The sequence below is a fragment of the Ursus americanus genome, chromosome 15 (assembly GCF_024610735.1).
Source record: "Ursus americanus isolate L20-20 chromosome 15, mUrsAme1.1.p, whole genome shotgun sequence".
Classification (NCBI taxonomy): domain Eukaryota; kingdom Metazoa; phylum Chordata; class Mammalia; order Carnivora; family Ursidae; genus Ursus; species Ursus americanus.
In genome coordinates this window covers 1,903,227-1,926,362 of record NC_142141.1, presented here as the reverse complement: position 1 = coordinate 1,926,362, position 23,136 = coordinate 1,903,227, and the positions used below count along the sequence as shown (strand labels likewise).

Sequence of the window (23,136 nt, the reverse complement as noted above, 5' to 3'; positions counted from 1 at the left end):
TGTTCGCTTCTCTGTGATTACACACGTATGCACGCTCTCTGCCATTTCCTTTCCTTTTGCCTAAGGAAAAAAAGTCAATCTTAAGAGAAACCATGAAAAAAGCAAGGGTAGAGGTGTTTAAACATCCCTACCTCACAAATGTGTTGTAAGGATCAAGCAAGCGGACACAGGCTGCAAGGACTCAGAGGGTCCCAGTGTGGTTATTATCCCCATGAGCGGTGGTGGGGGGGGGGCTCTCTAGGAAGAGCAGGTGTTCCTTTGGCTCACCTTGACTGGCCCCCAGCCCTCTCTGGCCTGGGCAGGCTCACTCACCGCATTGTGGCCGAAGAACTCACAGTAGCAGCAGTCACAGAACTTTCCATCTCTCTGGTGAGTGGAGGATGAGGTGCAGGAGCTGCGCTCTGAGCTGCTGTCCTCTTCCTCACCCAGGCCCTCATCTGCCTCGCAGGGCTGGGGCAGCTGGCAGGCCAGGCCACTGTGTGTAAACTTGTGCCCCTTGCACCCAGGGTCCCTGCTGATGGGGGAGAAAGATAAGCCCACACGTGAGGGAGGGCAGGGCAGGAGCAGGCTGCAGCAGGAGCCTGGAGAAGCAACCCCACCACTGTTGTCCCAACTACCCTTTATCTGCCTCATCCCACAAAGGCCAAAGCAGTCAGACCATATCAGTGCCTGTCACAAGAACAGGGCCAACACCCTCACTGACCCTCAGGGCCCAGCTCAATGGCATTATTCTGGAAAGGTAGGAAACTCATGCCTCCTGTGCCCGCACCCACTGTGTGACCCTCCTGAACTCTGAAGAAGGGTCACACAGTTGGTGTATATACCTCTCTATCCTACTGTATATCACACTTCACTGTGATGGTCTGTTTGCCCACCTGTCTCTCAGACCAGATGGTGCATTCCCTAGGGGCATGAACCATGCCACTTCTATTTTTAGGTCCCAGTGGGCAGCATAACAACAGTGTATACAGCAGGTGCTCAGTAAGTAGCTAAGCGAACAGATTAGTGGGCTGATGGCTCTCCTGGAGCAACTGAAGGAGGCTGACAAGGTCAATTTCATCTTCTAAGGTTCCTGAAGCTCCAGTGGGTGGAGCTGCCTTAGTATGGGGCCTTAAAGTTAGGAAAGTAAATGTGCCTTGTGAGTGAGACTCTAAGAGCTACTTTACTGTTTGGGTCTGGTACTCTATTTAGCATAGTATTTCTAAGTGTCTCCCAAGTCTTGCAAAATAGATGTTGCTATCCCCATCCTGCAGTGGAAGTTAACTTAAGGGTCAGAGTGCTTAACTACTTTGCCCAAGGAGTGGCTAGGACTCAGCCTCTGCCTATGTGCAAACCCCATACTCTCCCATTGCACTGCTTTGCCTCTGGACTTTAGGAAGCACTGGGGGCATCCTGTAATATAGCCTATTTTTCCAGGGTAAGAAAAGACTTGGGCCCACAAAGTCCCGTAATTGGAGCCTGAAGAGCAAGAGCCCGGGATTGGCCCTCAGCAGCTGGAGTGCCCTGGGGCTGGGGCCATGGGGTGGGAGCTGGGAGAAAGGGCAAGATGAGGAGCAGTGAGGAGGCCTGGCTCCTAGGGCAGTCTGTTGAGCAAGGAGTAGAAAAGGAGGGGCAGGAACCATTATCAGTGGTACTCACAGAAACTTAATCCAAACTGACCATTCTTCACCCACATTAGCAAAATTAAAATACCCACTGCTCCTGAGAATATGAAGAAACTAGCACCCTAATATTGGTGGTTACATCAATTTGGAGAGCCCTTTAAAAAGCAATTTTTCAATGTGTATTAAGAATCCTTCTCAAAAAAGACATCCTGACATCCCTTAAACTGAGAACTGTTTTCATTCTGAGGGATCTATTCCAAGGAGAAAAAAACCCAAAAGAGGGAAAAAAGCTTTAGGCAAAGGCATCTTTAGAGAGATTATTTACAGTGTTAAAGTACTGGAATGACTTAAATCATCAGCAACCGGAAGACAGTGAAGTACACCATGGAGAACATTCTCCAGCCTTCAGCTGAGGCCCAGAAGACCACACAGGAACCAAACAATGAATGCCGAGTGAAACAGGACAGAGAAAAACTGTATAGACTTTACAGACACCACCACCACTGTGTGGGAAAGACCTGCAGGGAAAACTGCCAACAGTGGTGATATTGGGGTGGTGGGATTTTAGAATACGAAAATATAAATGCATCCTAAACACAGATCTGACTTATAGTACAAAAATGCATATTTATCTTCTCCAAAGAATTTTATCTTCCACATCTACATTAATATCAACTTCTTCAGTACTTAGAGTTATTTTAGGGAATCCTTAAGCCCATAATTCTGGACTGTTAGATACAGATTTGGGTGCAAGAATGTTTATTACAGGGGCGCCTGGGTGGCACAGCGGTTAAGCGTCTGCCTTCGGCTCAGGGTGTGGTCCCGGCGTTCTGGGATCGAGCCCCACATCAGGCTCCTCTGCTATGAGCCTGCTTCTTCCTCTCCCACTCCCCCTGCTTGTGTTCCCTCTCTCGCTGGCTGTCTCTATCTCTGTCGAATAAATAAATAAAATCTTTAAATCTTTAAAAAGAAAAAAAAAGAATGTTTATTACAGCCTTGTTTTTAGTGGTAAAAACTAGAAATGCCCGGGAGCGCCTGGGTGGCTCAGTCAGTTAAGCGTCTGCCTTTGGCTCAGGTCCTGCGAGCCCTGCATCGGGGCTCCCTGCTCAATGGGGAACCTGGCTTCTCCCTCTCCCTGCCACTTTGCCTACTTGTGTTCACACTCTGTCTCTCTGTCAAATAAATAAATAAAATCTTAAAAACAAAACCAAAAAAAAATAGAAATGCCCCAATGTCCAGGAACAGGGGAATGATAAAATAAATTATGCTAGAGGTATATAATAAGACATTTTGTGGTCACTTGAGTTTTTTGAAGAATTTTAACTGGGGAAATGATCTACGATGTTAAAAAAAATAACTACACAAGAATGTATAAACATGGACCTAATTTATATACAGAGACATCAGAAAAAACACATACTGCAGTGTTAGAAGTTTATAATTAGGGGCACACTGGGTGGCTCAGTCAGTTAAGGGTCCAACTCTTGATTTCAGCTCAGGTCACGATCTCAGGGTTGTGAAATCGAGCCCCGTGTTGGGCTCCACGCTCAGCAGGGAGTTTGCCTGTGGATTTTCTCTCTCTCCCTCTGCCCCTCTCCCCGCTTGTATACATGTGCTCTCTCTCTCAAAATAAATAAGTAAATCTTAAAAAACAAAGTTTAGGTTGTGAAGAAATTTTTTCATTAGACATCTCTGAATTTTTCCAAGTTTTTAAAAAAACAATAAATACCTATTTCTTTAATGACTGTAAAAACTATACAAAAGACACAGAGTCTACCTTTTATTTTCTAAGATTTACTTATCTATCCTAGAGAGAAAGAGAGAAAGTGTGAGTGGGGGGAGAGGCAGAAGGAGAAAGAGAGAGAGAATCTCAAGTAGACGCCTCCCTAAGAATGGAGCCCAATGTGGGGCTCTATCTCAGGCCCCCGAGATCATGACCCGAGCAGAAACCAAGAGTTGGATGCTCAACTGACTGAGCCACCCCGGCACCCCTAGAGGCTACCCCAAAGGTATGCTTCGTAAAGTTTCACAGAATGAAAGGCTGAAGTTAGCAGGGAGTACACCCTTCCTGCCACTCGCTTACCTGTGAGTGCTAGGGAGTTGCTGAGAGCTGGGAGGCGGAAGGAGAGGCCCGCTGCAGTGCCCGCTGCAGTGCCCGCTACAGGGGTGGCTGCACCCCAAAAATGGTGGAGGCATCTTCAGGAGCGGCATGCTGGTGGAGGGCAGGTGGGGGGTCTGACATGCCCCTGGGGTGTGGGGGGCGGCAGCAGCGGCAACAGGGCATTCTGAAGCCTGGGCAGGGAAAGGCGCTGCTGGGGTAGCAGGCAGCAGGTGTGGGTGGGGTGGTGAGCCGAAGGATCCGGGGTGAGATGGGATCAGCGACGCTGGCTGGGGGTGGTGGCCAGTGGGGCTGTTAGGTGGAGCAGTGAGGTCTGAGTGCCGGTGGTGCTCCGAGATAGAGAAAACCTCTCCTGTGGATGGATGGGGAAGAAGGGGGTCAGAGTGAGAGCCAAGACCCTGGGAAGGAAAGCCCAAGTGCTCACTGTCACAACATCCTGCTTACTGTGACCAGTCTGGGGACAGCCTCTCAGCACAGTGGAACATGTGAACTTTTGGGAAAGTCTAGCAGTGCCTCGGGCTGGACAATTGTCCCTGCTGGGAGCAACTTGGCTGGACAAGCTTGAGGAGCCCAGATCTGAGAGAAGGACCCAGGAATGCCCACCCCATGGAAGGCCACAACACCTCTGTTGTGGCATAAACAGCAGATATGTGTTCTGTCTCTTGGGGAGTCTCTCTAGGACTTGCACGCTTGTAGGCATTCCTCAGGCCCAGGAAGGGGTCTACAGAAGCCAGTGGAGCAGCAGGCCAAAGCTCTGCCCCTGGGCCATGAGGACTGAGGCAGACAGGGTATGCCAGACTCCCGGGTGGCCCCAAATATCACAGAAGTGGGAAAAGGCTTTGATGAGTCTTCTTTGGCTTATCCATCAAAATAAATGGAATTCTACTCAACTCTCACAATTCTGGGAGCAGCACCCCTTTGGAGAACTCAGGCCCTCAATTTTGTTCTTCTTATATATTTTAATTCCGGTATAGTTAACATATAGTGTTACGCTAATCTCGAGCCCTCAATTTAGAAACAGTAATGAATATTTACATAGTATCTCAATAACCTAAGACTTTTTCTTTGGGTATCTAAGGGTTAACTCAGGGCATAAAAAAGGCTTATATAGCTGTGAACTTGGCTAATAATCCTGGCAGTTTGCACCACAACTTCTTGTGCTTTTATAACTGTTCCTTAGGTGGAGAAAAGGAGGCCTAGGAAGACAAAGCACCCAGGTCCTCTGTGCTGCTGCAGGGGTCAGGTGTTAGGTGGCTGACATCTGAACTCCTTAGGGACACTTCCACACTACTTTCTGTTCAGCCACTGTTTACCACGTCCCCTCCTGAATCTGAAGGGAAAGCTATCAGGGCCAATGACAATATTTTTCAACTTCAGAGTTCTAGGGAAAGGAGTGCCATGGAGACAGCCAAGGGCTAGGTACCCCCTGCTTCCATCCGAACAGTTCCTCTTTTACCTATTTATTTATTTATTTATTTATTTATTTATTTATTTATTTTAATAACTGCCCTGATTTGTCTAATGAAGTGGTTAGAAAAACATAGCTCTCTACATTTATGTGGCCTGGCTCTCTCCCGAGCTCAAAGACTCACCAGGGATGGTAGGAGGACTCCCGAGTGAGCTACCCGGCACGGCCCCACTGGAGTGCGGAGAGTTCCAGAGGCCCGAGAGCTTATGTGCTGACAGGAAGGAGCTGGGATCCCAGTCCCCTGAGTTCCCATGGCAGGAGGAGGAGGACGAGGACGATGAAGAGGAGGACGAAGAGGAATGAGAGTCACCCCCACAAGACTGTGATTTGCAGGATGTGTGTGACAAGGAGATCTGGAGAAGGGGGAAGAAAAAGGCTCATGGTAAAACAGCAAACATCAGAGCTGACCCTCTGCTGCCTTAGCTTATTCAGGAGTGCCTCCTCCTCCAGGCCCTGTGCCATGGCCAAAGTGCAATTCCCACAACTCCAGGTGCACGGGCAGACATGGATCAGGCCTTTGCCAGGAGGGGCAGGGATGCTCCCAGTAAAGTGAAGTGTGTGGATACCGGTGAGAGAGACTCTGGTAGAGACACAGACTGCCTGTCAATTGTGGGCCTTTGGGGAGTCCTGAGAGCTGCCAAGGAAAGGAAGGGTCTTTAAGTCAAAAGTCCTGAAGCTGAAACGATCCTGGGGTGAAAGAGAGGGGCTGGAGGGGAATGAGAAACAAGGAAAAGTCTGACTGCTGTGAGTCAGGAGATGCCACTTAGATGGCTCTTGGGCATCCTGGAGGCCTACTAACTGAGGCACATGGTAGAACCGCAAACCGACCTTTGCCATCCGTATCATACTAGTTTGGCTTTCAAGCTGTCACAGGGCTGAAGCAGCACAGTGACACAGAAGGGGCAGAATCTCCATCGACAGTACCTACAAGCAGGCCCTCACACTGCATAGACTCTCCTCAGGGTCAACGGGGCTGCCTGCAGCCTCCCTGTTCTTGCCCCGATTGTAAACCCAAGCCACTACTGCTGTGTGGATATAGCCCAGCAGCCCCTCAGTGCCTGGGTGCAGGGGCTGCCGGAGGAGAGCCACCTGAGAGGGCAGGGAAGGAATAGCTCAACAGCCTGATCTCTCTGGGCAGGCAGCCCTCCTGCATTCAGGGACCCCCTTCTCAGCCATTACCTACCGCCACTGCATGCTCTCGACCTGTCTGCCTTTCATCTTCCTCCATGCTCTTTCGGCAACTCTGGCAGACCCATAGAGGCATCTCGCCTAGGAGATTCTTGACAAGCTTTGGCATGAAGTCAGGGGGCAGCTTCTCACCCTGCAACACCAGTCCGTTTTGGGAAGGGCCTTCTTCCCAGCCTTTGCGCTCCCGATGACATAGCAGGCAGCAAGTCTGCACAGACTGGGTGGAGGTGGGGGGAACCTGTCCAACAGACAGAAACAGGGTTTCCCAGGAGGGGAAAGGCTCTGCTTAGAAATAATATTAACCATACTAATAACTTCACTTATGTGCCAGGCACTGGGTTAGGCACTTTCTATACAGAATTTTAGTCCTTGTAATAGCTCTGCAAACTTGGTGTTAGTCCCCCCCCCCCTTTTTTTTTAAGATGAAGAAACAAATTTCGAGAAGTTAAGTAACTTGCCCAAGGTTATAGAGCTAGTGAGTGGCTGAGTTAGGAGTTGAACTCCGGTTGACTTCAAAGCTCATGCTTAAATGCCCTGATATCTCCAAATCCTGAAGGTTAAAGGAAGGTCCCCTTTCTTCTCTGGTATGTCTGGAAGAAGCCACAATTCTTGGGCTGTCTGTGCAGTCCACAGACCAATCCCCATCTGGGGGTTGGGGAGATCCTTTCACTTAATGCTGAGTTTGGGAGAATGTGTGGCTTTCCCGAGAGGTGCACAATTCCATTAGGATCACAGCAGCATTTTAGAAGACGGGTTTGGATAGCTAATCAGAAAGCCTTAATTCAGTAGAAAACTGAGCTGGAGAAAGGGTAAAGCAGACCCTGGTGCATCTAAGAGGCAGTGAGGTATGGCAAAAAGAACCTGGACTTTGGGGGTCACACTGACCCGCATTCTAATGCCTGCCTGAGCACACATTAGCTGGGTGACCTTGAGCAAGTTATTTAACTTCCTGAGCTCCGACTTCCTGCCTACCTTGCAGAGTTGATGCGAGACTCAGTGCATAAACAGGGAAAGTGCCTAGCCCTGTGCATGCTCAAAGCATAGGCCCAATACACAGTAATTATTATTTGGACTTTTTCTTTCCTTTTAGGACAAATGACATAGAAATATAAGTCTACAGGTTTTTATGTCACATTGAGGGGTACTGATTGGGAGACTGACCCAAATTAGAGGCTTTCCTATATTCTGCAGATTCGGAAGACAGCTATGCTCACCACTATACCACCACCGCCACTGCTACCAGGGCTATTCTGCAACTTTGTAGAACCCTCTCTCTCTGACACTGGGGTTGGTCATGTCACTTTCTTTGGCCAATGGGATGTTAGCAAACTTGCTGCCAGCATAATCTTGAAAAGTATGTATGCATTTCTACTTGCTTCTTTGCATGGCTGGACTTGCTCGCTCTTGCACCTCTGCCTGCCATGAGAGCATGACCGGGCTAGCTGCTGGAGGGATGTGAGAGACGTGTGGAGGAATCTGAGTCTTCCTTGCTGATTGGCCAGCAGATCAGATACATGAGTGAGCCCAGCTGAGATTAGCCAAGCCGGCCCCGATCGACAGAAACACCCAGTCAGCGCAGAGACTCATGAGAAATAATAAATGGTGTTGTTTTAAGCTACTAAGTTTTGGGGTGGTTTGTTACATGCAATAGTTATATTAACTGATATACCTTCCAAACTTACCCACCACTAGGTAACAGGTGTTTGCAGAGGCCTAAGCAAAGGAATAAGGGTATCATCCTCATCCTAACAAGAAAATAAATGCCATCATCTTTCTCGAATAAAATCATCTTCTCACAATAAATTGGCATCAGGGTATCCTTAAATCTGTAATGTTATAATTACACTGACCTGGGTCTCTGGTTTCTAGAAAAAGAAAGGAACAAAATGGAAGTACCAGGAGCATAATGAAACATCTGGGGAAGAACAAGGACGTTGGAAAAGAGTACCAGAGAGAGAGAAATCTTATACATGGAACCTATGTGAGATACTGCCTAAAAGGTTTCTGTCAAGGGAATGTTCCAGCGGACAAGGCAGCTGCTTTACTGCAACTGTACAAGGACAGAGCTTCTAACCCACTGCTGGTATCTCATGGAAAGGGTGGGAGACTGATGGAGAAGGATGGTATTCAGAGAAGGCAAGGCAAAGGAGGCCTTTTTGAGAAGTGTCCCCAGGAAACTTTTCACAGCCATAGGGTGCCATAGTAAATCCAGACGGAGGAAGTGAGGCCAACCCCCAAGTCCCTTTCCCTGTACTGATGGTGACCATATTCTTAAGAAAAACACCAGGACATGTAGTTTTACTACAACAGAGTTTCATTTCATTTGGGTATTAGGTTCTCAAGTTACTACATAAGAGGAAAATCTTGTCTGAGTAAAATTATTCTGACATTTCTTTGTATGGCCTGTGAAGTACAGTATACACAGTTTTGGCACAACCGAGATATACGTATAACATATATGGCAATGTTCAATAAGTGGGTTTTTTTCCTTTTAAAAGCATATACAGAATTCTTGTAAGTTAAACCTATGATCAGTGTGATTGTACCTCGTGCCAAAGTACCTGTGGGAGACACAGGGTGCAGTGGAAAGAACACTGTCTTGGGCCTCCCCCACTTACCAGCTGTAGGATGTTGGGAAAGTTCTAGTCTCTGTCTCTTCATCTGTAAAATGGGATTAAGTCCTAACTTGTAGGGCTGGCTGTGAACACTGGATGGACAAAGCACCTAGTCCAGTGCCAGACCCATAATACATTGCCTCAACTTACAAATATGGGAGTGATGGGAAACATTTAAAATCAGGACTAGGCTTGAAAAATACAGAAAATACAGTCACTATATTTTATAAGAATGCAAGCATCTTTCATGTGTAATGAATTTAAGGTGACTTTTAGACATCTTAATCTCTGCCCTCTACCCCATAAAGCCATTCTTTAAGTTCCCCAAATATTCTCTGTACTCTCCTACCCCTACCTCATGCCTTTGCTAAAGGGGATCCTCCGCTTCAAACCCCCTTCCTTCCCAAGTTTACCAATAAGTAGCTGGGCAGGGCTGAAACCCAATCTCATCCAAGCTTTCCCAGAGAGTCCCTCTTGTAATTCTCCTCCCCTCCCCATATCTCCATGGCACATTATGCCTTGCTTACAGCATCTGTGCCTTCCACTTTGTTTATTTACCTACATTTCCTGTCCCTTCTATTAGGTTGCAGTCCTAGAGGGCAAGCATCAGGTCTGATCCTTGTCTGGATCTCTCACAGTGTAGCACAGGGCATGGGCTCAGCTGGGCACATAGTGGCTAAATCAGATTTGTTAAGTATCACTATGGCAATACAGCTTAGCAGGACATTGCTTGAAATTTTGAAATTTTTGCTTCTCACAGAGAAAGGCCATCTCCCTACCCTGGACCTTCCCCTGAATGGTTCCAATCTCAAGTGTGGAAGAGTGGAAGATCACATTCCTTGGGGACTACAATGAGATGGCCTCATTCATGGAAATAATGTGGCTCTTCCTAGAGCCGAACTGGTCCACATAATAAATGAGATTAGCCATCAATGGAAGCAAATTTACAGGACAGGCTGTCTGTCCAGTTAAAGGAAGAAACCACAGGGCCTGGCAAGCTAATTATGTCCTAACCGAAGCAGGGATGATACCACCTACACTGCGTAAGGTTCCCCAGAGAATTAAGTGACATTAGAGACGCAAAACTTAGCCCAAGGGTTCCATGCAGTAGACACTCAATCTAATACGTAGGCCCTTTGGCCATTCTGTTCTTAATAAAAAGCTACATTGGAATCTAGTTAATTCACTGTCCTGAGTTTGGTATACCTGAGTTCTTCTTTCTGGGCCAGGCAATTCTTGGGGCTACCCCCAAAGCTGTTTTAACCCTAAGCCTTGGAGCCTGCCCCTGAATACAATGCCTGGTAGGGCCTGGGGACTTCTTTCTCTGACATTTTCATTTCTACTCCTGGGGGGTGGTGAGAATCCCGAGACCTGGAGATGTTATATTCAGTCAGTACTCCCACTGTTTCTGCAAATTTTTGCTTTGGCAGAGAGAAGCTCTTCGTTCAGAATTCCCTTTGACTGCCATCTCCTGCCATTTTTCAAATACCTGGCAATCATGACCTCTTATGCCCCGAAGTCAACTTAGGCTTTCAACTAGCTGTTCTCAAGTTGCATTTTTAACATCAGGCACAGTATTCCCACACAAGAACATGAACAATAAATGTTTATCGAATGAATGAAACACCCAACCATTTTTCTTCATCACAAAGCCTAGGGAACTGATCCTTAAACCCAGCAGCCCTGGGCAACAATTATTCCTTCTCACTTCAGTTTAAATTCCAGAGCCTCTCCAGATAAAGGTCTAGTCCTACGTAAGAGATGGGGGAAGAGCAAGGAAAGATTCTAGGGGTTTTCTAGGTTTGGGATCTGCTCGAAAAAGCTCCAAGATTAAATTCTGCTTCACTCTAGGCAAAACAAGCATCTCTGAGAATGTGGGGTTACTCACATGTGTTAGCATGCACATCCCCAGGGCAGTCAAGGAGCCAGGTGAACCCCAGGATGTGGCCACTCCCAGCCCAGGGGGCTGGCGGGTGCAGTCATTAAAATCATTATCTCTGCTCTCTCACCTGACCAGGCCCAAGACTTTTCTGTCTTCGCCTGAGAAACATTATGCTAGGGTATTCTAGATTTTTCTGGATAAGAGTAGTTAAAATCAAAGGAAAAGGAAGCCAATTTTTCTCATGGATCATCATTTTTACTTGAAAGAATGACTGACAAACTGGTTATTCAGACTTGGAAACTGGCAGACATTTTCTCAAAAAATGAACAAAATGAGCCCATCACTTCAAGGAAAACAACTTTTTATTTGTGGCCAATGTCAAAATTCGAGCTTTCAGGCAAAAATCAGAATTCCGGAAATTTGGAAATTAGAATTTTGTATCCATCGTCATAAACTTAACAGCTTCACAATACTTAAAAGACTTTTCTGGTGAAAATGGTGGTGATTTTAACAAATGCAGTCTTTTGATATTGCAAAATGAAATGGAAAAACATTTGGAAGAGCTGCATAACTCGGTGAACCTATTTTCCAAATGAGCAAAGTATGATGCTTTAGAATCATGCATTGGTAAAAATATCCACTCAAAGTGCTAGATAAACCAACAGATTTGAATGTGAATGAGTACAAAGACTTCATTAATATGGTCTCAGATTTTATATTGCAAAGAAGAATATCAGCAATCACCTGGAAAGGCTATTAAAATACTCCTCCCTTTTCCAACTACATTATCTGTTTGGGGCTGGATTTTTAGAATATACTTCAAAACAATATATTGCAACAGATGGGATACAGAAATATATATGAGCATCAGCTTCTTTTTATTAAGCCAGACAAAGAAATTTGCAAAAATGAGAAAGAGACCATTCTTCTATTATTATTATTATTTTTTTTTTTTTGGTAAATGTATTTTTCATTAAAAAATTATTCATGTTAACATGATAGGTTTAATATTATCATTCTTAAATGAATTAGTTAACAAAATATTTTTAAGCTTTCTCAGTTTTAATACTTAATTTGGTAAATATCAGTAGATAAAACCAACAAAAGAAAGCTCTCTTGGGTCCTCAGTAATTTTTAGGAGTATAAAAGGGCCTCAGACCAAACACTTTGAGAACTGCTAATGTAAAGCCTCTAATGGTGCCTGTCATCTGGTGGGTGCACAATTAGCAGCAATGATTAACAATGATACAGTTCATGGTGAATCTGGATAGCTCTTTGGGGGCATGAATAAATTTTCCATCTCACCTTTCTGTCTACAATTTAGGAATTGCTGGGGAATAATCCAGGTCATCAAAACAGGCAGCTATCGAGGTCTGGGATCTAATATCCAGCACTAAACCTGCTCTCATTCCTCTCATGGATTCCTTTTAATCCCAGGAGTTCGTGTATGTTTGTAGAGGATTTCCCCAAGACATATGCTGTATCTAACCAGTGGCCCTGCAAAAGCTTCCAAATTCTATTCTGAAATGACCCCATTAGAGCACTCTATCCTCAAGGCACCCAACTTCAAGAGCCTCCCTGTCACCAAGGCAGATAGAGGACAACAGAAGCAGCCAAAATTCCCTTCTAGAAGCAGAGAAAAATGATTAATCCCTAGCCTAGCAAAACTCATCAGCCCAGTCATTGCCACTTACTCTTCCATTCACCCATTCATTTCCTCATTCAATGAACATGCTCAGAGCCCATTCTCACTGTGCTAGGTGCTGGGAAACATTAAACGATATAGAATCCCTGCCTTAAGAACACATGCATAAACCAGGCAGGTTAACGCATGGGGTTGTCAATACTCCCAAACTCCCAGACGTCTCATTTTGGAGAATCAGGCAGGAACACAAATTCAAATAACACGCAATTAAAATTAATGTAACAAAATAATATACAAATTAAAACAACCATCCAACCAGGACATTAGGCTTCTCTAGTTCATGTAAGCTTATTATGTGCCTTCTCAGGTACTTATCCAGTTTAAGGGTCTCCTTCCTTTAGCTCCTCTTTCCTACCTTGGTCTCTCTTTAATCTCCTGGCTCCTTTCTGGTTGAGCTCACTACCATGACAACTTCTGGCCCCTGTGTTTCATGACTTGGCCCCAGTTGACCTCTCCACGCTTCACTTCCACGCATAACATCTGACAATCTTAGGTTCTATTCATACTGCTCCTCTGATACATCTTGCCCTGCAAACCTCAGCATCTCAGTTCTACTCCTCAGCAAATTTGTACTCATACCCTAGTATCTTGGTCATAGGTTAATGTAGTTTTTGCTGGACCAGGCTAAGCAGAACTAATTCTTTTAGTATAGCACCTATAACATTGTGCCACAGACATATTCTGTCTGCCTCAAACCCCTGGTGGAATGAGAACTCTTTGGGGGCAGGGAGTGCATCTTGGTCACTTAAGTGTGCCCAGGAACCTAGGCTTGGTTTGGACGTGACATACAGTAGGCATTCCCTGAATAAATGAATAAATGCTTAAAGCCCACCTGGCTCCATTTCAGTTGCTCTACACAGAGGATAGAATCTAAAGACACAGCCGAACTAGCCCCTTCCAGGATATGCTATGCTAACGGCATAGTTCTGTCACTCTGGGTCACTGATGAAACGGCATCAGCGCTAAAGGTAATTCTTAAGGAGGAGATAGAACCACACCTCAGTGCCCTGGAACTTTCACCCAAACTCCCACTCAGGCTGTTGGCTCAGTTCCTTCCTGAAAGAACAGCTGTTTTACACCAGCTGCTTTGTGGAGAATGCTCTCTGGTTGTACAAGCTCAGTCAAGGACAGGGTAGGTAGTGAGTCTCTCTGACCCCAGTGGCCTTCCACCCCCACAAGGCTGGCTCATCTGTTGAACCTGCTTCCTGGGTACAATCAGCCACCGGAAGGCCTAAACTACCGCTATTAACCTAGAACTTCAGGCAAACCATATTACCTACTCTGGCACCCCAGTACGGATTTCTCACGGGTGGAAGAGTACAAACTTTGGAGACAGACTGTTTTGAGTTCAAATTCCAGTTCTGCCATTCAGTATGATCTTGGATTATTACTCAATTTCTTTGAGCCTCAATCTCCTCATTTATGAAATGAGAATAAAACCATACTTCACAGAGTTGTGAGGACAGAAGGAAATAAATTATGTAAAGTACCTGGCCTGGGCCTGGCACACAGTAGGTGCTCAATACCCGTTAGTTTCTTTCCTCTTCTGTCCTGGAAGAAATGACAGGGAAACTTACTAAGTGAGACTTGCCCAATCCAAAGTTATTACTTGAAGCACAGGACAGAGGACTAGACAGGTGACCTTCAAGGCCCCTTTGTACCCCCCCATCCACGATCTCTGGCTACAACTTCCTAGTAAGACCCTTCAGTATTTTAGGGCCCTTCTTTCTGCCTTAGTTTCCCTATATCACTTTTCAGAGTAGATGAAGAGATCTATTCATTTCAGAATGGAGGGGGAACCACAAAGGGAGCTGGAGGGCTGAGAGTCTCGAGGAGGAACTAAGGGGGATGGCCTAGGACTGCAGCATGTTCATCTACCTACAGGTTGAAGGACGAAGGGGGGAGCATGGGCATAGAACCAAAGGGTGCAAATACAGTGCCTTTCCTGGGACATAGGACCTCTTCTCCTCAGTCCTTTTCTGCTCTGCACATCCTGCCAGGAAGAACCATTAACCACCCCTTTCCCTAATATCCGTTTCTTTCCCAAATATATAAAGCACTCACACCTTCACTCATGTTGTTCCCTCTGCCTCTTACTTTTTAGGCACAGTTTGGGTGTTACATCCTCCTAAGTCCATAGGCAGAATTAACTGTGCTTTGCTCTGGAACGTCCTAACATTTCTTACGTATCTCTTGAATGGAACTTATCATATATGTATCCCAGTTTTTGAAATCTGTCTTCTCCACAACACTAAGAACACTGAAGGGCAGGACCTGTGCCCCATAACTCACTCCATCCCAACAGTTCAACAGAGATGGCAGGATCAAATGGGCATGGGTAAGTCTTTGGATACACAAAGGAAGATTAGCAGTTGAAGAATATCATTAATGGGGCAACAACTGGAGAACTGGGGAAAGTCTGTTTTTTGTTTTTAAAACTAAGGCTGTTTCTATTCCTGCTTATGGAAAAGCTCCCCTCTCTGGGAAGCCCCATTCTTTGAAGAATATCCTAGGCTTCCGCAAAGCTTCCCCATGCCACCCTCAACTCAGCATTTCCCAGACCCAGCCACACAATACAATCACCTGGGGCCGTTTAACAACCATAGATTTCTGGGCTCCAGACCTAGAGACTCTGATTCTGTAGGTCTGGGACAGGTTCTAGCGAAGCACAGGGGATCTGATGATTAGTTAGGCTGGGATGAGGGAGAGGTAGAATCAAGCAACCACGGCTGCTTCTTCAACTGAGATTGCTTCCTCTCATGCTATCAGAGAATTTACCCAAGGACATCATGTTCACTTTATTTAAAAGCTTTCATTGATTCTTCACTGCCTGAAGGATAAAGCCCAAACTTCTTGGTGTGGTTTTGTAGAACCCTGCTAACCACTCCAGCCTGACTCCATGCTACTCTGCCTGGGTTGGGCAGTTCTCGCCTCTGGGTCTCTATATTGCTTTTTTTGTTTAGATACTTTCTCCTACCTTCTCTAAAGGAACTTATACTCAACCTTGAAACATGAGTTCTGAGAAGTCTTCTCTAGGCTATCATATCTGTGCATCTTCAGTACCAAGTATCTGTAATAACCATGACTACCACTACTTGCTGCCCTAACATGAGCCTGGCATCACTGTCATACTCGTGAGAAAACAAACTAAGAAGACTAAAACTCTTCCAAAGTCCACGTACTAGGATCTAGGACTTGAACCTTAACTCAGAGGAAGTGGTGCTCTTCTAGCCTAACTACGATTAATATATCCATGTGGGCAGGGACTGATTCACCTCTGCATCCCCAGCTAGCCCAGGGCCTGGCACAGAGCAGGTGTCCATTAGTGTTTGCAGAATAAATTAACACCAGGTCAGGTGAGTGGGAGATTGGGTGCAGTGTGTGTGTAATGGGCCTAAATAAATGAATGATGGACAGCTTGGCCCAGCAATAGAGGCTGGTAAGAACAAAGTGGAAAAAAAACTAAATTTTACTTCTTTTACTATAATTTCGTTTAACGGCCACTTATTGAGCACAAAGGACCATGCACAATAAATACCCCACAAATGAATTAAAATATAGCCCCTGCTCTCAAAAATTCTAGGTTCAGTATATAAAGGTGTCAGGATCTTAATAGGCTATCTAATACCAGATATAAAGTTTATAGCTCTGGGACATTTTAAGGAAATTAAAAATTAGCCAAGTAAGTCTTCCTCTTCAAAGGCCTTTTAGCATTTCTACATAGTCAATCTCTACTGGCTTACAGAGAAAACCAGAGGTGGCAGGAGTCCCTCCTCGGTATCATGTCCTACTACGTGCAATGAAAGTGGCCAGGCTGGGTGGACAGTGATTTTAAGGGGGAGGTCCCCAGGTATAGGGACTATCTTAGTCATCCGTGTGCCCAAAATAAAGGCCCTGGCACAGAGGTCATAATGCTTGCTGAGTGGATTAAACATAATGAAGTGGTTTCAATAAAGATACTGACTGATCCTCTGCTCCAGTCTCTTGAAGGAGCAGGTTTAACTCTGAGCAGTGGGGAACCAGGTCTCTAGAGTCTCTTTAAACTGGGCTGGGCAGGTCTCAGCAGGTGCTGTAGAGAGCTGAGAGATGGGAAGAGCAGGATGAGCTCAACCAGCTCCAAATCCTGGTTTACAGTCTGGCAAGTCTCCTGAGGGTTTACTGAGTATGCACCTGGACTGCAGACTGAGACCAAAAGACAGAGCAGAACTGGCAGGTGAGAACATTCAAGCTCTAAATGACCATCTGGCACAGTTACCACTATCTCTGACTCCTGCTCTTGCCTCAGAAGCCCCGATGTTCTAAATGCTATGTTGGTTGCTCCACTTTCTCTTAGATATTGCTGATGAGGCTTAGAGAGAGGACAAAACATGCTCAGGGTCACAAAGCTAGAGACTGAACTTGGGAGACCATCCCAAGTCTGAAATACTAAACACTATTTCTCACTACTGCCTTATTCAGCTGCTTTGTAAGTTTTTTTCCTTTCCTTTGCTAATAAGGCAGTAACTGTTTTAGTCTTATTTAGTAAACGAGGGTTTGGATTGTTAGTGAACACATCAATATAGTTTAGTGACCTGAAACAACTAGAAGTAAGGACTTTTGCAATCCCAAATACGCTAGCTCAAGGTTCTGCATTTAAATGTGAACAAGTTATGCAAATGAGCAAAGGGGACTGGATGGAACCAGAGGGGCCTTCAAACCTGAACTCAGGAACCATGGCTATTCCAGCCTAACTGCAATTACTGTACATATGTTCTCTGGATCATGAGCCCTTTGTGGGCAGGCACCACATCTGATTCACTTCTGCATTCCCAGTTAGCCCAGGGCCTGGCACAGATCAGGTGTCCTTCATATCAGGGGAAGACACTATTCAGAAACTGCAGATTACTGACTTATAGAAATGTGGGCACAGCAGCACCAGATTTTTCGTTTTAAGAAATGCCACAAATCCAGTTTGTGGGAATCTTTTGGTTTTTAAAAAACCGGCTTAAATCAAAACAAAAACAAAACAATGTGTGACTTGGGACTTTAGAACCTGTCTGTGGACTACAAGTGGTCCTACTTGCCATCTTTGGCTTCAGTTTGGCATGCAACACTGAGTTTCACCTTATGTACCCACTCTGTGCACACAGAGAATTTTAAGCGGCAGTGGGAGACAGAGATTCTCACCAAAGGCACGCTAGTGGGCAGAACAATGACCCCAACCCTTTCAGCAGGTGTTTTTCACCAGGGCACCTGCTTCTGGCATTGAGAAACACCCTCCCCAGCAAAAAAATGGGGTACAATCAGAAGACAGTTTGTCAATTTGTTTCACCTCTTTGCGGCTATAGTGTTTAAAAAAAAAAAAAAAAAAAAAGCCTTGTCAAATCCCTCACAGTACACAAGAGTGTCCTTTTTCGGAGGGGCAGAAGGCACCTGAGACCTGGAGTGGGAGTTATTTGAGCAAATGTTTACTTGCTCTGAGTTTCTGTTTCTTCATCTGAAAAATGGGGAAATAGTATTTATATCCTTCAGTTCATTCATTTAACATCTGTTAATCATGGGCATAGGGGTACAATAGTGACTGACGTGGTTCCTGCACTCTCAGAGTTTCTGTAGCAAAAGCAGACCAATAATTAAACCAATAATTAACACATCACATTTGTACTAAATGCTGAGGAAAGAACAGGGGTGGTGGGAAGATTAGAAGTATGGTATATAAAGTGTCAGGCATGAATAAATTAATGAACTGGCAGGTCAAGCAGTGGAGCAGATAATGAAGCTTATAGCTCTTAGCAAAGTTGTGTCCTAAATAAAAACTAAATGGTTAAGCCATTATCCAAAATTCTGGCCAAGAATACTATATCCTAGCTAAGTGGCAGGGGACCCTAAAGTGCTGCAGGTGAGTGGGAAGAAGAGAAGACAACAACTCCCCTGGCTCTCCGGACCTAAATGCTCCCATGTTGGAAAACAGCATTCCCAGGGTGGCCCAGAGAAGAGAAAGAGGAAAGCCAGCGGGGGAAGCAGGTTCAGGGTCTAAAGTCTGACCAGGCAAGGGTGGGGTCCAACCTGGGGAGTTGCATCCCAGGGTAGGGGTGGGGATGAAGGTGGGGCTTCTGACACTCAATAAGTGGTGACATTTTCATTAATTAAAAATCTTATTGTAATCTGAAACACAAAGGAGACCAGCATTAAAACTGGGTTACAATAAGCACAGGTTCTCAACGGATTCACTCTCTCTCTCATTCACCTAGGTATTTCTACTCAGTGTCAGCAAGGCCCAGGGCTAGGCATGGAGGATCAGAGATCGATGACATAGTCTGTGCCCCTGTGGAGTTCACAGTGCAGTGCAGGGAACAGATACATCAACAGAATGTCTCAATGAAGAATGGGGAGTGCTACCAAAGGAAGCAGACGGGGCTGTGGGCACAAAGGGGGCACCTCACGCAGTTGGGAAGATAGGGAAGGCTTTCTGGGAATGGTACCCCAAATGGCATCCCCACTCACATGCACAATTCCAGAGATTCTACTAGAAGGCTGTCAAGAGCCATGCCTTCTGGCTGCACCAGCCTCCCAGAGTCCCCTGCTGCCCGATGCAGTGTCTGCAGAGCCAAACGCATCTTCCGCCACGCCTCATCCTCATCCGGCGCTGCATCCGACCCTCCAAGACTCCTGCAGGAGCCTGCCTTCCTTGGCAGGCTCAGCCAAAAGACCAACTCAAAACTCTTTCGTCAGAGCAAGCTTAGGGCGAGCCACCCAGCCCCAGGTGCCACAACCCTCCCAGAGCAACTGTGGCTCATGCCACCCCGGGCTCTCAGTGAACACTGGCGGGGTACCTCCCATTATCTCCTTTGCTCAAAAGAAAGTGACCTTCTTCCAGGTGGCAAGCTGGAAGCTTTGCTGAGTCCTGCTACAGCTCACTCTCAGCAGGATTCACCAAACCCAGGGTTTGGGGTGGGCCACCTTATGGGTCAGAAGTATAGAGGGAAGAAAAGGGCAGGCTTTGCTAGGTTTACGCTTCAGTGCAGGGGCCCCACCAAATAGTCTTCTGGGCAGCCTGGCTGTCTGCTCCAACTGCTCGGCTGAGCAGGGAGAGGCGGGAGGCCACAGGAGACATACGCTGGGGGCACACAGCTGCTGAGGGGGCAGTGGCTGCAGGCAGTGTGGGGAAAGGGTGGGGCCGCTCCCGGGGCGGGGAGAGGGAAGAGGCTGCAGCCGTGCAGGCCACAGCGCTCCAGGCTGGCCTGTGGGTAGGTGGGGGAGCAGGTGGGCCCAGGGGGAGGTGAAGGGCAGAGAGCTGAGCTGTGGCCTCAGGAGCAGAGCCCCAGTCCCAGTGTGGGTATACGACCAGAAGGTTTAGCCCCTGCTCCAGCCCGGAGGCGGCGGGAGAGGGCAGGCAGCCCTGGTCACAGGACAGGACGGGCCACGCTTCGTCTTGGAGAGAAGGGTCCAGCCTCCACTCCCGCCTCAGGGGATTCAGCCTCAGCCCCAGTCAGTAGAGGATGGTCCATCCCCAAGCTCACCCCGGCCCCGCTCCCGGGAGGTGAAAGTGCCAGGGCAGCCGGACTCCCCTCGCTCGCTCCTACCTGCGGTCCGAGCGCCAACTTGGGCTCGTCCTCCTCCCTGGGGCCGTCGCGGTCGGGCTCCACGGGCGCCTCCGGGGGCCCTGCACCCGCTCCCGCTTCCAGGCTCGGCGGCGGCGGGGGCTCGGGAGCCTGGGGCTTCTGTTGCCCCGCGGCCCGCATCCGCTCGCGCCGACCCGCGCCGCCACTCGGCCTGCTCCGCCTCCGAGTCATGCTGCTGCTCGCGCCGCTCCCTCGCTCCACTCGCGCCGCCGCCGCCGCCGCCGCCGCTCCCCTCGCAGGACAACAGCCAATATGGCGGCGCCCGGCTCCCCCCTCTGCTGCTGCCAGCAGGTCATAGGGCGCGGCGTCCGCGCCGCCGCACTAGCCCCCGAGGCCGCCTGCGCCATTTTGAATAAGGTCACCACCTAAAGTTCTGTGAGAGTAAGAACCTGGTGGACGCGGGGGATGCGACCTGCGCCAGGAAAGGGTGGTCGCTGTGGTAACCGTGCTGCAAGGCCCTGGGCGCTTAATAATTTATGTTAAATGGCTGAGTGAATTAATTGATTTCTAGAGTACTTCCACACCCACCGTCTGACTCCTCGCACTCACGCGGCGAGGCAGGTACGGTCGTTCCCATTTTGCAGGGGAGAAAATCGAGGCTACAGAAAGCGAAGTGGCTCCTCAACATCAGCCAGCCAGAACTCCTGGGCTCGTGGGTGGCCTGAGGTGACAGGGGTGAAGGAATGGTCTAGGTCTTTATTTGCAACGTATGATCGACTGGAGTCGACTGGAGTCCAGCGTTCTGTGCTTGGGACTGCAGAGCTCAGACCCAGCTCCGGCCCCAGTCTGGTGGAGAAAGTGGACAGTTAAATACACAGTTACAACCAGTGTGATGAAGATGAGATGACTGGGCACATACTAGGTCAGTGTTTCCGCAAAAGTTGTCTGTGCAGGAGAGGATTTTGAGTGGTGCACAAAGGAACATTCAAAAATGTGATAATTATGTATTTAATCGTTAAAATGAGTTTCCCCCTCTCCTTTTTTGAATATATGAGACATGCATGTGGTACAAATTTTTAGAACAAGTTTCGAGTGCATTCTCTCATGCCAGGGCCAGTGGTTCCCTGAAACTATATGGTGGTTATATGTAGAGTTGCTATTGATATCATCAACAGGGCAGAATTGTGACATTAGCCTAATTAATGGGAACAAGGGCTATTTTGAGAAGGGCTGCACTGCCCTGGAGCTTTCCTTAACTACCAAGAACCTAAATGAAAGATACTTCATCCTATTATAGGGATTAGTGCCATCATCAAAGATTTGAAGGATTCAGGGTGATTCCCACTACCTGAACAATACTTCTTAGTTTGGCCCAAATAGAAGATAGATAGTATTTTTTCCCATTTATTTTTATTGTGTTAAAACATGCCTAACATAAAACTTAACAATCTTAACCATTTACAAGCGTATAGTTCAGTGGTATTAAGTACATTCACATTGTGTGCGATCGTTACCACTATCCATCTCCAGAACTCTTTTCGTCCTGTAAAACTGAAACTCCGTACTGATTAAATAACTCCTCATTCTCTCTTCCCACAGCCCATGGCAACGCCCATTCTACTTAAAGCGCGCGCACACACACACACACACACACACACACACAGAAGCCCAAAAAACTCAACCTCTTTTTCTTCATACCCCAGTCTCTGGTAACCACCATTCTACTTTCTGTTACTATGAGTTCAACTTTTTTTTTTTTTAATATTCCACATATAAGTGAGATCATGCAATATTTGTCTTTTGTGATTGGCTTTGTCACTTTGCAGAGTGTCCTCCAGAGTCATCCATGTTGTTGGAAATGGGAGGATTTTCTTCTTTTTTAGGGATGACTAACATTTATTTCTTTATATCTATATTATATACATACGCTTTGTATATAATATATATTCTTACACTTATGTATTTTGTATATTATTTTTTCACATATACATGTATATATATATGTGTGTGTGTGTGTGTGTGTGTGTGTATGCCACATTCTCTTTATTAATGGAGAAGATAGATGGTCCCGAAGAATGACAGAGCATTATGGCAAACTTATTCTGGTAAGGACCCCAGGTGTGGGCACTTTTTCAGAGTGGTCATTCTTGGAGCATATGGGTGCAGTTGTTGGCCTCTAATAGACAACTGTAGGTCTGGTAAATGCTTTTCCTTCTATACCGAACTTTAGGAATAGTTTGTGTGCCTCTGACAGGGCAGTAGTAAACCTTTACTGTCTTGCTTCAATGGTATGTCACTCTCTGAACACACTTACTTTATAGGAAGTTTTGACCAAATCACCATTCCATTGGCTACCAGGCTAATCTACTGTGACACTGATGACATCCTGGTGGACCTTGAGAACGGGAAGTAGGAGATGCCCCAAATGACTTGGTAAGCATGATGTGTGTGCTAGAAGGCAAGTAATAAATATCACAAAAAGACAATGGTCTGTCTTTGGGGGCGCCTGGGTGGTGTAGTCAGTTAAGTGTTTCGACTCTTGGTTTCAGCTCAGGTTGTGATCTCAGGGTCATGAGATAAAGCCCTGCATTGGGCTCTGTGCTCGGTGTGGAGTCTGCTTGGGATTCTCTCTCTTTCTCCCTCTGCCCCGCCCGCTCATGCTCTCTCTCTGTCAAACAAATTTAAAAATATATATATACAGTGGTCTGTCCACTCGGTGCACTGTCCAGGGGTCTGGAGTGTGTTGAGATCTTCCCAATAAAATGAAGGACAAGTTGCTGTACATCATACTCCCTATCACTAATAAAGAGGTACAGTACTTGGTGGGCTTCTTTAGACTAGGGTGGCAAAATATGCTATATTTAATTATTTTTACCTATTACGGGGTCACTTGAAAGCTGTCAACTTTACGGGGGACCGTATGAGGAGGGAAGGTTTTCTTATTGGATCACGTTGCAGAGTAAGTACTTCTACCTCTGGTCTTTATATTTAGGCATTGGATTTTGGAACAAAGT

At 46.5% G+C, this 23,136-nt stretch overlaps 1 protein-coding gene and 1 long non-coding RNA gene across 12 annotated transcripts in view; one reads left to right on the top strand and one right to left on the bottom strand.

The window, feature by feature from the left end:
* Nucleotides 1-20,446, bottom strand: part of FAM193B (family with sequence similarity 193 member B) — a 31,696-nt gene extending 11,250 nt beyond the window's left edge. For 2 of the 11 annotated variants that reach the window (XM_045793598.2, XM_045793826.2), the window contains exons 1-5: nucleotides 20,144-20,445; nucleotides 6,375-6,617; nucleotides 5,316-5,544; nucleotides 3,688-4,075; nucleotides 313-514 (exon numbers count right to left, since the gene is read on the bottom strand). In XM_045793598.2, coding sequence (XP_045649554.2) covers nucleotides 313-514; nucleotides 3,688-4,075; nucleotides 5,316-5,544; nucleotides 6,375-6,617; nucleotides 20,144-20,353 — 1,272 coding nt within the window. In that variant the 5' untranslated portion in view covers nucleotides 20,354-20,445. The other 9 variants (XM_045793939.2, XM_045793755.2, XM_045794021.2 and 6 more) reach the window with 9 other exon arrangements.
* A 107-nt stretch (nucleotides 20,447-20,553) lies between these two features.
* LOC123789436 (uncharacterized) overlaps nucleotides 20,554-23,136 on the top strand; it is an 85,806-nt gene continuing 83,223 nt past the window's right edge. The window contains exons 1-2 of the long non-coding RNA XR_015726823.1: nucleotides 20,554-21,044; nucleotides 22,444-22,555. This is a non-coding gene — a long non-coding RNA (uncharacterized LOC123789436). The remainder of the gene's footprint in view (nucleotides 21,045-22,443; nucleotides 22,556-23,136) is intronic.